Here is a 12328-nt window from a genome sequence, read left to right as displayed (position 1 = left end):
GCGGCCAGAAGCCCTCGGTCGGCTGCTCACAAATTGCAAAAAAAACCCAACCAAAACCATGGGGGGTTTTTTTGCAACAGAGGCAAGGGCACCTCGCTGAGATTTTACACTTGGAAATCTGCAGAGAGTGCCTGAACGAAGCACCTTACTCTGACTTTGAACAGCTCTCCATCCAATCCCGGGGACTCCAGGCAGGCAAGATCTCGCTGCATCATCACTCATCCTGGGGAGGACGTCTGCAGAGGACACGCACTGCTGCAGGGCTCCCACTGACTTCAGACAGCCCTAGGGCTCCACAGCCCCCCCCCCCGGACCCGGGTTTCATCCCGTGCACCCAGCGCTGTGAAGCTGCCGGTGCTCTGGGGCTTCAACAGGCGCCAGCCAGAGCCCCCGCCATGGAACACCTTCCCTGATAAACTGATTTACCTTGTCACGTCCTGGGCTCAGGCTGGCCCTACCCTGAAGCATGACCTTCTTGCATTGAAGCTTGAGAGTCAGCAAATAAAAAGCACAGCATTTTCTGGTCTAGATTTCTTGCAATAAATTACGTATTTGCAAATTGCCAACCTGCATCTGTGTGCACACACAGCCTCCCTGACTGCACAGCCCGTGCAAGCGAGAACTAAAGCCCTGCTCAGAGCAAGGTGACATTTAACTGCCAATGAGCTTAGCTTTAATTACTCCTCTGCAAGGAGAATATTGTTGAGAACAGTTAGGAGCATCCCATGCTTGTGCAGGCAGTGCTGCCTGCGCTGATTGTGCGGGTCACTGCTGCCCTGCACATTGTCCGTCCTGCTCAGGGGGACAGTGAGGAGCTGGCTCCTGCTTTGCCTGCACCTCTACAGACACTGGGTTCTTTCCAACTGGCCAACGACTTCCCACTTGGTCTGGCTAGGAAAGTAAGGCTCGATATGCAAATAATGGTGGAAAGAGATTTTTATCATTTACAAATTTTGTTGTCTGATCTCACTTGCAGGAGCGGAGAGAAAGTGGTGATTTCCTGCAGCATCCGGGTAAATCAGCCAAGGCACTCACAGACTTTTTAAGACCAGAAGGCTCGTCTGATCCGATTCCTGACAAACACGAGCCAGCGAGCCTTGGGCAGCCGTTTCTGAGCTGATTCAATAATTTGCAAATTGCAGAGAACAGCTCCCAGAAACCGGCATCTCCAACCGCCGGCAGAACCAACACCAAAGGGCGAAGGGACGCTATCCGGGCCTGGGTATCCGCACCAGGGGCAGGAGGTGGAGTGGGAAGGGAAAGGCCCAAAACGTGTGGGATGCTGCTCCGGTGAACGTCCCACCAAAACGAATGGGGATTAAAATTGACTTCAGCAGTACAAAGATTTCACTCGATGGCTCTGGGAGACAGACTACCCATGAGTAGCTGAACAAAACAGTAAACTAACAGCAGTGAGTAAAGACATTTGCCTTATTCCCCGTCGCCTATGCCACAGCTGAGACTGATACATGAACGGAGGGGTGCACCCACACCGAGGCACCCACCCACCAGCTTTACCCCACGAGAGGACAGCCACCATAGCATCACCTCGCCTGCACGTGGGACATTCAGGAAAACCAAGTTAGATAAAAATACACAGTTCCAAATCCTAGGTTTCTGGAGGGGGACAGGAGCCAGGAGGAGCCCGAGCCCACCGCAGCAGCAGCCCCCCAGGCCCCAGCTGCTGGTGCACGTTACTGCTGCTCCCCTCCAGGTCGAGCGTGCAGGACAGGCACGGGCAGATCGATCGCAGGCGGAGGGAGCAAGGTAAGCACCAGCCCGGCTCTGCGAGGGGAGCTTGGTGAAGTCCATTTGTTGTGCTGCACTTTGCTGGCTGCTAACAAGAAAGGGACATAGGCCACCAGGGACTCTGCAGCTGCCACCAGTCCTGCCAGGCTTGCATATGGCTCATGTAAAGCAAAATTCAATTGCAAATGCAGAACAAAGACTGAATGTAGGAGGAAAAAAAGAAAATAGGAGCAGGTGGAGGAACAGAGTCCCTTTTGACGATGCCGCTAGCAGTCCCTTCCTTTTCCTGCAGATTATGTCACTTTGATGGCCCTGGCAGCTTGCATAAGACGAAGCAACCGCCGTAAAGAACTGCTTGAATTCTTGCAATCACTGCCATGAAGGCTCCTCAGACCACAGCAGACAGGAAAAAACCTCCTCAGGGTCTTGTTCTCCCCTTGAGATGTCTGTGTGACTCTCGTTGTCCTCAGTAAACCCCGCAGCAAGAACTACACTGAGAGGGTTTGTGCTCAACATGATGGTGGGGGGAAAAAAATAAAAAAAAAAAAACCCAAACTCACACATCACTGGCCAGATTTCTGTGAGAGTTCAGAGCCAGATTTTATCTCAGCCCTCAAGTGTCATGCTGAGCTCATTCATAGAAACCTGGTACCTAGGGAAAAGACGACTCTTTGGGAAAAGTCTTGCCCGGTGTGACCGGTAGAGCACTCTCTTCCTTCCCTGCCATGCTTTGAGGAGAATGTGGGATGGCCAACGAGTTTCAGCAGCGACAACGTTCGCAGGAGCATTTGGGCCTGCGCCGGCAGCACAGACCTCCCCAGCACTCAGACACTCCCTACATGCAGCATGTGAAAGCGGGAGAAGAGGCTCCAGACCACAGAGCGCTTCGGGGGCACGGGGGCCTGGCCACCCCCCAGCCAGCCAGCCTGCCTCTCCAAAACTTGCTAGCCCATAGCTGGAGCCCACGGCTCATGGGCAGAGCTACAGCAGGGACAGGTCTTGGCTAAATGAGACAAAACCCAAGGGGCAACAGGGGGATGGGAACGGCCGAGCCTGCTGGGGGCAGGGGAGGACAGGGGTCACAGCCGTGGCACGGCTCAGCTCAGGTAAGCATCCATCTCTGCTGTTCATTCAGGACCATCAGGACCTGCAGGTTGGTTTTTTTTTTTCAACTGTGCAGCTTTGATGATCTACCTAAAACCCCAGCAAAGGAGAAGAAAATAGCCCAGAACAACAACAGCAACACACGAACTATACAGGAAGGCCACCATTAAGTCATAAAGGCATCACTAAAACCCTGCTCTCAAGGGCGCCTACGGCAGCAGCACTGAGAAACGGGGTATAGATCCTGTGACCCAAAACTGTGGGTGGGTAAAGAGCTAAAGCTTCATCCCCAATCGTCTTACCCTGATTTTTCAGGCTCACAGATTGCGGGGGGGCCGGAGGGGGATGGACACGCACTTTACAATAAAGATTCTGAATAATCAATGCTTCGTTCACAGGGTTTTGGTACAAAATCACAAACTGAACAAAACAAAAAAAAAACAACCAAAAACCAAAAACCCCAAACCAAAAAACCACCTCAATCTGCAGCAGTGCCCACGTCGCTTCCACCCCGCATCAGAGGAAACGCACACCGCCGAGGTTTGGACTCGCGTTTCTTACTATTTTTAACAACAAAGTTGCCAGAGCAGCACGGTCCTGGAGGAGGGAGAACTCCCTGACCGAGGACGCGCCGCATAAATCGGAGCAGGGCAAATCTTTGAAGCGAACAGCAACTCCCCGTACGGAGCGGGGGGGGGGAAGCGGAGCCGAGCAGAGCAGACACACGACTGCAAACAGGCTATATCCTCCGAACGCAAAGTTGAACATAAAGTACGATCCGCGGCGCAGTCAATGGAAGACGAGACCGCTCGTCAGCTGTTCCCAGCGAGGCGGCGAAGCCGTCGAGCCGAGTTAAAGCGGTTCTGCCGGCACGGCGGTCCCCGGGAGCGGACGGTCCTTTCCCGGTCCTCGACAGCAGGAGAAGCGGGCGCGGGGGCTGACCCGACCCGACCCGGGGGCCCGAAGCGCAAGCCCCCCGCCCGCCCTGCGAGCAGGTCCCGCTTACCCCCGCGCCCGCCGGCCGGCAAGCGCACACCGGCTCCGGCCAAACGACTCCCGCCCCGCCGCTCCCGCCCGCCCCGGGAGGACACCGGGAACGACGCCCGCCCGTCACCTCGTCTCCTTGCTCTGCCGGCGGGACCGGTGCAGCAGCCCGATGAGCACCACGGCCGCCCGCATCCCCGCCCGCCGGGACCGCATCCCGCCGCCCGGCCGGGACATCGCCGCCGCCGCCCGACCGAGCTCCGGCCCCGCTCCGCGGCACCCGCGGGGGGGGGGGGGGGGGGGGCGGCGGCGCCTCCGCGACCGCCTCCGCGACCGCCTCCCGCCGTGCGCGGGCAGCGCCGGGCCGGGCCGGGCCGGGCCGCCGGCCCCGCGGGGAGCGGCTGCGGAATGGCGGCCGCTCTCCTCTCCGCTCCTCTCCCCTCCCCGCCGGGCTGTCGCCCCCGCCCCGCCGAGCGTCAGCCCGGGCCCCGCCGGGGCGAGCGGGGACGGCGGCGGAGGAGCCCCGGGGGGGGGGGGGGGGGGCCGACGCCGAGCTCCGGGCGAAAGCCTCCCCCCGCAGCCTGCGCGGCGGGAAGGGCTCGCTCCTGCCGGGCAAACGGCTTTTTCTGCCCGTTTCGGGCGTTGGCAACCCTTCCCCGTACGGGACCGGCCCTGGGCCGGGGCTGGACATCATCCCTCCCGCCCGGGGCTGAAAACGTCCCTCCCGCCCGGGGCTGAGCTGGAACCAGGCCTGGGAGCAAGCACAAGCCCGCCGGCTTGCCTCTTACACGGGGGAGCTGGCACACAGCTTGTTCCAGGAAATACATTTATATATATATATATATATTTTAATTAAGTAAACTGTAAATGATCTACTTCACAACCTCAGCACCTTTCCCTGGAAGTCTTTGTTGCCATGGTGATAAAACACCCGGGTGCCTCTGCCCCCCCCTCACCTCCCATCTCACCTTCCTCCTCTGCGAGTTTAATTTTTGCAGGAATTAGACGCAGGACTAGCTACCGCATTTTGAGCGTGTTCCTGGTTAGAGGGATGAAAACACAGTCCCTGCCGTAGGCATGTATGAGAACATGCAGGCAAAACTCCAGCCCCGCACAGGACTGAAACATCGGCATCTGCCCAAAACCCACCGGTGCTCCGCATCTTTGCGGCCAGCCTCCGAGAAGTCATCATAATCCTACTGCATCGCCTGGTCAAGCCCATGAAAGTGTTCCCACGCGTGCGCTTTAACCAGCCTGGCCCTAAAGCAGGGAGAGCACAACCTCCCGCTGGCAGCGGGCTGCAGGACCCCCGGAGCGGCTGTTCGGCAAATTGTCACAGCCGAATACAGGTCAGGGCTTTTGGGGGGATCCTGCCGCAAACAGGCAGCCTGCTGGGGGGCACGCACAGGCTGCAGGGCCGACCACGGCCATGCCGCAACGAGCATCCCACCCGGGTGGGACAGCCCCCCTGCAGCAGCTCCTGGGGAAAGTTGGGGAGAACGGCTCTCCGCTCCTCACCCACACGGGAGGCTATCCCACACGCTGCCATGGCCCGGCAGCCTCGGTGGGCCATGGAGCACAAGCTGCCTGGAAACTCCCTGGCCAGGGCAGTCAATCATTAACAGCCTGTGGCTCTCCTGGCAAAGTCTGTAATAAATGTGTTTGCTCGGGAGCAAACAGCTCGCAAAAGCCACAGCCCACATCTGGCACAGAGCAGCCGCTCTCGCTGCCTCCTCCTGTCTGCCACGCTTAAGGTGATCAACATAACCTTAGCTGATCAACATAACCTTAGCTCTGCTCTTTTCTATCTAAATGTTTCAGCACAATCTCTAATCGGATGTATTCTTTAAATTCAATAGAAAAAAACCATCATCAATGTAATCTCTTTATGCATTCTACTGTAAGTCAGATAAAAATACGTGAAATGTTATTTTTGTCAACATGCCACATTAATTCACCCCAGAAGAACCTGACGGCAGTTCAGCCGTCACCACACCAACCACACTGACCTACACAGCACACGGGTAGCTCTTCAAAGAGTCAAGGTCTAAACTTAAATCCAAGATTACTATTTTCGCATTTCAACAGATCTCGACGGGTCCCTGGGAAGGCTGAAGCAGCAGCAGGTCTCTCCAGCACAGTAATTCCAGCAGACGAGTGTCGAGGTCCCCACTTCCCCACAAGGAAAAGCCCAACCCATTCTCAAAACACCCCAAAACACATTTCTGCCTCCTCAGTACGACATCGGATGATGCCAAACCGTGTGTGGTGGGCGAGAGAATGCGAGTGGGTAAGAGGAAAGAATTCTGTTAAACTTGGGTGCTACCTTCATCCTCACTGGCAGGGAAGAGTGCTTAACTCGCACTGCCAAGCCTTTTAATAAAGTTTTTGTTGGACCAACAAATCTCTTTGTTCTTGCAGAAAATACCTGGCTGCTTCCTTTCAAGCAGAAATCATCAGTCTGACAAATTTCTCAGGCATAGGGAAAAAAAAAAAAAAAACACGAAAGAAATTAGAACCCATTTCCATGCCAAATTATACCAATTCTCCAGCACCTCATTAGCTTCCAGTTAACGGTGGGGGAGGGGTTTTAATTTTAAACCTTTTACCTCTCGCATTAAACAGGCAGCTTCGAATTTCATTGAGTCTCTCTCTCTGGAGACATTTTCCACCGTCTCTCTTCCCCTTCTCCAGACAAGTTAAGTATTAATCTCCTCTTGTTTTATGCTGAAGTGGCTTTGTATCGATTTTTAAAGATGTTCAGTTCTTTCATATTTGGAAATAGAGAATCACTTTAAGCAGACACACTCAGCCATATTTTCTTCTCCACCCAAATACAGCAAGGGAGCCTGCGCTATAATCAATTTCTTCTGGACTCTGTTGCAGCTGATTTGTAATTTATAGGACGAGGGCAAGATAATAAATGGCAAGGGGCTGGCGGGGCAGTGAAGACTCAGGGTGGAAGCTTGGTACCCAGGTTGCAGCCATGCCATGCCATGCCATGCCACGCCACGCCAGGGACCACCTCCTCTCTCGCACAGAGAAAGGGCTGCGGGGGAAACGCCAGACCCCCCTTTGCTCCCCCCACCCCAGCACAAAGAAGCTCCCATCTGGTGATGGCAACATCTTCCTACAAGGCCATGGGTTCTCCTAGGAGGTCTGGATGCTCAGCCACTGGGCACACAGGTGAAGGAGCACCAGGGACCTCCAGCTCCCGAGGACATCACCTGTGGCTGCGATAGGTCCCTGAAAAAGCTGCCCTTTATTTCTTATGTTCTGCCGTCTGATGAAAGGCTCCAGGAAAGACTGGAGTGGGATGCCAGGGGAAGCAGAGGCGGCGGCAGGGCCAGTGCACCTGAACAGCTCCTGCCCCTGCCTGCCTTCCCCAGCACCTGCTGCTCCCCCCCTCACGCCCGGCGGGTCCCCCCTGCAAAGGGACAGCACACCGTGCACACAGGGGTGATTTCTGCCTGCCAAAGGGAGGAGCAGGGCAGGCGTGGCAGGCTGTGCGGCACGGCGAGCTGCATCGCACGGCCAGCCGCGGGTCGCTGGGGCACCCTGACCTGGGAGCAGAGCCAGGTCTCCTTAGCTCCGGCAGTGCGTCCCCAGCTCAGCCTTTACTCTCTCCAAGAGAGGATCCCGTCAAACTGATCCCACCAAGGGGCAAGTACTCTGCCTGCGTCCTTGTTGGCTAAAGGAACACCTCTGCAGCGCGTCTCCCCAGCCCCACGCCGCGGGGCCAGGGTGACTCCGGCCAGCCTCCGGTTCCCGCAGCGATGCCACCAGAGCATCGCCCTCCTGAAGGTTTGAGAGGGACGCCCAAGTCGGGACCAGCACGCGCGGAAGCCCTCCGACTGGTGTCTGCACAGATGCGCCAAAGGACATCTCGTAAGACAGACAGCTGCAGTTTGAGAGGCTTAGACTGGAAATAAATCGGGAAAACCGAGGAGGTTGGGTCGGCCCTGGAAGAGGTCCCCAGAGGGGCTGCCAGCCCCCATCCATGGAGGTTTCCTGGGCTTGGCTGGAGGGAGCCACAGCCCGTTCTGCGACAGAGCCTGGCCTGGAGACCACGAGCTCCCTCCCCACCCCCAGCATTTCTGGGCTTTTCTGAGTCTCCATCCTTCCTTTAAAAAAATCACTAAATAACCTCCAAGTTAAGCAGCTGCCCCTGTTTTATGAAGAAATAAGTATCTCTTTAAAAATGCCCTGATGTTTGTGCTTCAGAGAAAACAGTTTTGCAGCTAACGAGGAAGCCAGGTCCCAAGGGGCTGGAGAGAGCTCACGGCAGGTTAGGACAATTACATGCCGTGATTAATAAATCACCTGGGTGGCTGGCTCATTTATGCAAAGGCTGGCATTTTATTCTGGACACTCTGCTAAAAAAGAAGGATCAGAAAACAACAGATTGTGACAAGATCAAGCCTTCATCCCTGATATTACTGAATCTCCTGTGAATAAATTACACTATTAATATTATTAATAAGCCATCTTTTTATGGAATAACTTTGGCTTTTGTGTTAATGCTGCAGTGAGAGTAAACCCCCCACCGGTGAGCAGCCTATCGACCTTCCCAAGCCGCTCACAGGCACATTGCCACCCACGAAGACCCCCACGGCCCCGTCGCTCACACCTGAGCGGCGGGCACAGCCGAGCCCCGCTCCAGTGACTCAGGGCTTCTCCGGCCAGAGCCGCGGCGCTGCCTCGTCAGACGGTGCAGGATAAGTCCCTGACACCCTCTGCGCCTCCCTTTGCGAGAGATATTTCTGGTTCCCTCGCTCACGAGGGACAGAGACAGAAATACACGAGCTATGCCAGGCATTTGCCACGGCATTTGCCACGGCTGGGCTGGAGGCACGGCCAGCCCGTCCCCGCAGCGCCGTGGCAGCTGACGGGGCACCAAGAGCTCTGCCCAGGGACCCTTCCCCACCATCCCAGGGACTCACCCGGAGACCCCCGTGGATGCTTCCCCCACCTGAGCGAGACGTGGCTGGCACGGGCGCCTGCACCACCCAGGTGGGATTGCTGGGAGGGGGGGGCAGCTGCGCCAGGGACCCAGAGCCAGAGAGGAACAAAGGAACCGAAGCAACACGGACCGAAAGACAAAAATAGTAACCGGTTCTCCGCAAAGGAGCAGTCACATTCGCATTTCCCTGGCATAGGAAGAAAAGGATTTGGGAGCTTGCAAACTAGGGAGAAAGCGATTACAGCGTTTCAAACGGTGCTGCAGGAAGAGGATAAGGGTGCATCCAGTTTTAAAAGACATATCACAAGAAATAGAGCTTTAGGTTATGTTACATCCAGCCCTAAGTAATCTGATTAGAGATTTATTTTATGGCTTCAGTTAGAAGGACATAGAGGAAATACCAAGAAAGCATGAAGCCAGCTCCTCCATGCAGGCAATGCAGAGAGAACACAGCAAGTTTTCTCTCTCTTGAAACGGTGTGAGACAAGCACAACACGCCACCAGCAACCTTAGCACCTTGTCAATTTAGAGCGATCGGAAGAGGGATCGATGTACGCCGAGGCACGGGGGCAGCAGACCCAGCTCCCCTGGCTCCCGCCCCGGCACAGCCGGCAAGGCTTCCCCGCCGCACCGCAGTGCCCAAACCCTGGCGGCTCCCTGCGCCCCGGTACTGTGGCTCCTGTACAGAAGTACTGGACTGATGTGCAAAAAGAAATTTATCTGCCGTGCTTGACTGGGAGCCAACGCAACGGGCTTGTCCCCCATCCAGAGCCTGTCCCCCTCACAAGCGCACACAAGCATCGACCCTTTGCCTGACTAGGGGCTGAGCGTAGCCCATGGTGTTTCATCTCCCCAGTGCAATTATCAGCCTTCCCAGGAAATAAGCAGGGAAAGCAATCAAAGCCGCAATGAAAGAACAAAAATTCATTACAAGCGAATGACCTCTCGCTGCAGAAGGAAGCCAAGACTCAGCCAGGTATTGCCACCCATTAAAAACAAGCTGGCCCCGCACGAGAGCGGCAGCAGGATCCGACGGTCAACGGCACTGCAGATACGGCACCCGTAAGGGCTGGGAAGCAGCCAGGAGCCTGGATAAGCAAAGAGCAGCACAGGTGCACATGGGCACCCATTCTGTGGTAGAGAGGCTTAGAGAGAAGAGACTTCAGTATGTAAAGCGAACACAAAAGATGACCTAAAAATAATCAGGGGCTTAGCAGGCCCCAGACCCGACCCCGTTTTGGCTGCACCCTCTGCACAAGCCACCCCTTCCCTTCAGATGGGGCAGGGCTTTCGCTGCATCTCATGACGTCCCCTCGCCGTGTTTGCACAGCAACAGGGTGAGAGAAGCGGGCAGCAGCGCTGAAAGCACCTCCCAGCACCTCAGAGCAGGCATCGGCACTAAAAAAACAATTTAAAAAAAATTATAAAAAGCCACAGCAAATGGGCCAAGCCCTCAAAGGACCACAGCATCCACACTTCCCTACAGGGAACCGTGTTCCTGGCTGTCAGCCATCCCGGCGCCTGGCTGCTCCCCTGCCTTCATCAGCACGTGCCAGACTAGAGGGTCTTGGGGAGAACACCCCTCGGCCTCAGGCCCCACAGGGTAGGGGGCACGGCTTCCCCCAGTAGGATCCTGGTGCCCCGGGGTGGGCAGCCACAGACACCCCCTCTGCCAGCCCCCCTCGCCCTCGCCACCACCGCTCCCGGCCCATGCGGGAACTGAGCCCCAAGTGCCCTCCCTTCACTCCCAGCCTCCTGAGGACATCATCTCCAGAGCCGTGGCCGGTGCCTGGGACACCTGCGTGCCCACAGCTCCCACGGCCACAGTCGGGACAAGCCCCGACCCCGCACTGCACCCTCCAGCCCCAGTTGCGACAGGCAGCAAGGGTCCCCATGCCGCGGGGTGGGCTCAGGCTTTACCCAGGCTGCTGGCAGAAGCCTGAAAATCCTCAGTACCTGCTCTGGCCAACCTAGGTGGTCCTAAGGGCAGGCTGCAGCCCTTACTGCTCCAGTTTATGAGCACCTCCAGGGCGAAACGTGAACAATTTTCCCACTGTGGTGCCCCAGCGTGAAACCGGGCAGCGACACCAGCACTGGAGGCGAGCTCCTGGGGCAGAGCCTGGGTACCAGCAGTGGTTCCCACACACACGCTGTGCTCAGCAGCCTCCCCGTCTCATCCCACTGGTGCGGAAACCGGCACTGTGAACACCGGCGGCACCCCCTGTCCTTCCTTGCCCACCCCAAAACTGCACAGAAATCAGTCGGCAGAGCCCCCGCAAAACCTCGGCCGGCGGCAGGCTGGCTGCAGGGGCTGCAGAGGCGGCTCCTCGGCTGTGCACAGTATGTTTCCACGCTGGCAGACACCCAGACTCGCACACAACCCCCTGTGCCCCACGGAGGAGAACTAAGAAGCAAATTAAGCTTCAGTGAGAGGCAGGAAACGCCACTTGATTAAGCCATGGGGGTGCAAGTTGCTCCCTTCTGGGAACCGAGAGGCTCAGCCCTTCCAGATCCTCCGTTTGCTCTCTGTATGCTCCAGAGAAGAGCAAGACAAGTCCCTGGTCGCAAACGTTACCCAGTGCAATCAGCTGTTTGCTGCTGCCTGCAAACAGATCCCAGTCCTGGCAAGTTACGCAGCCTTTTCTGGGTAACCAGAGCAGGGGTCCAGGAGCAGCAGCTAAGGAAGGTGCTGGCAGCACCTCCTCCCTGCACGCCCTGGGCCATCCCTGCTCAGGGTCATACAGTCTCCAGAGCATCACGATGAAATGGTTAACTGCTGCAGAGTGTACAGATGATGCCAAGCACCATGTCACTGCTGCTATGTTCATGTTGTTAATCAGACTTTAAAATACACCTGAAATGGGCTGTTTCCTAGAGCACTCAAACTGAGATAATAAGAACTGGTGGGAAACTAGGGATCAGGCGTGGCTGTATATGAGATAGGGTCTGAGGCCAGCATGGAGCAGGCTGGAAGTGAGAGGTGTTTTGCCATGAAATCCAGCTGGACACTTCTGCACATGGTCTTACTAGTAGCCCTTTGATGCTGCCGTATATTGCAATAGCATGCAGAGTACAAACTAAGATATCTCTGCGTTAGCACAGTGATAAAAAAAGAATTTGTATTATCACACTGTAATTAAACTTTGAGCACAAAAGACTGAAAGTGGATGTTACAGCGTGACTATTCATACCCTAGAAAGGCAACCTGTACCGGAACACCGGTGATGGTACGGCTGGCCCACAAGACCTGCCCGCTCTGCAATAGCAGGATACCCCTTCCCTTCCCCTTCCATCCAGCAGCTAAGAGAAGGAGGCAGCAAATATTTGCCTACTTAGCAGGGCTGGCAGGAGGTCAAACGAATGGCTATTTGCTCAAGCGCGAGAGCTGCTGGGATTTGCACCGCAGAACACAGGTCTTGTCTGCGTCTGCTCCACCAGCACCGGGCAGCAACACCCCCGCCTCCATCACCGTGCCCCCCCCCACCCACGGGCACCCATTCCTCGGCCCCCCTCACCCAGCAGCTGCCG

At 56.3% G+C, this 12328-nt stretch overlaps 1 protein-coding gene across 12 annotated transcripts in view; it reads right to left on the bottom strand.

The window, feature by feature from the left end:
• Positions 1-12328, bottom strand: part of RAP1GAP2 (RAP1 GTPase activating protein 2) — an 82532-nt gene that overhangs the window by 35884 nt on the left and 34320 nt on the right. For 3 of the 12 annotated variants that reach the window (XM_030029354.2, XM_030029355.2, XM_030029356.2), the window contains exon 1: positions 3968-4112. The exons of 8 other annotated variants lie outside the window; for them this stretch is intronic. In XM_030029354.2, the coding sequence (XP_029885214.1) occupies positions 3968-4074 (107 nt within the window). In that variant the 5' untranslated portion in view covers positions 4075-4112. Of the gene's footprint in view, positions 1-149; positions 188-3967; positions 4113-12328 lie in introns of those variants that run through there. One more of the 12 variants, XM_030029361.2, reaches the window with a different exon arrangement.

The sequence above is a fragment of the Aquila chrysaetos genome, chromosome 10 (assembly GCF_900496995.4).
Source record: "Aquila chrysaetos chrysaetos chromosome 10, bAquChr1.4, whole genome shotgun sequence".
Classification (NCBI taxonomy): Eukaryota; Metazoa; Chordata; class Aves; order Accipitriformes; family Accipitridae; genus Aquila; species Aquila chrysaetos.
This window is presented reverse-complemented; position numbering and strand designations above follow the sequence as displayed.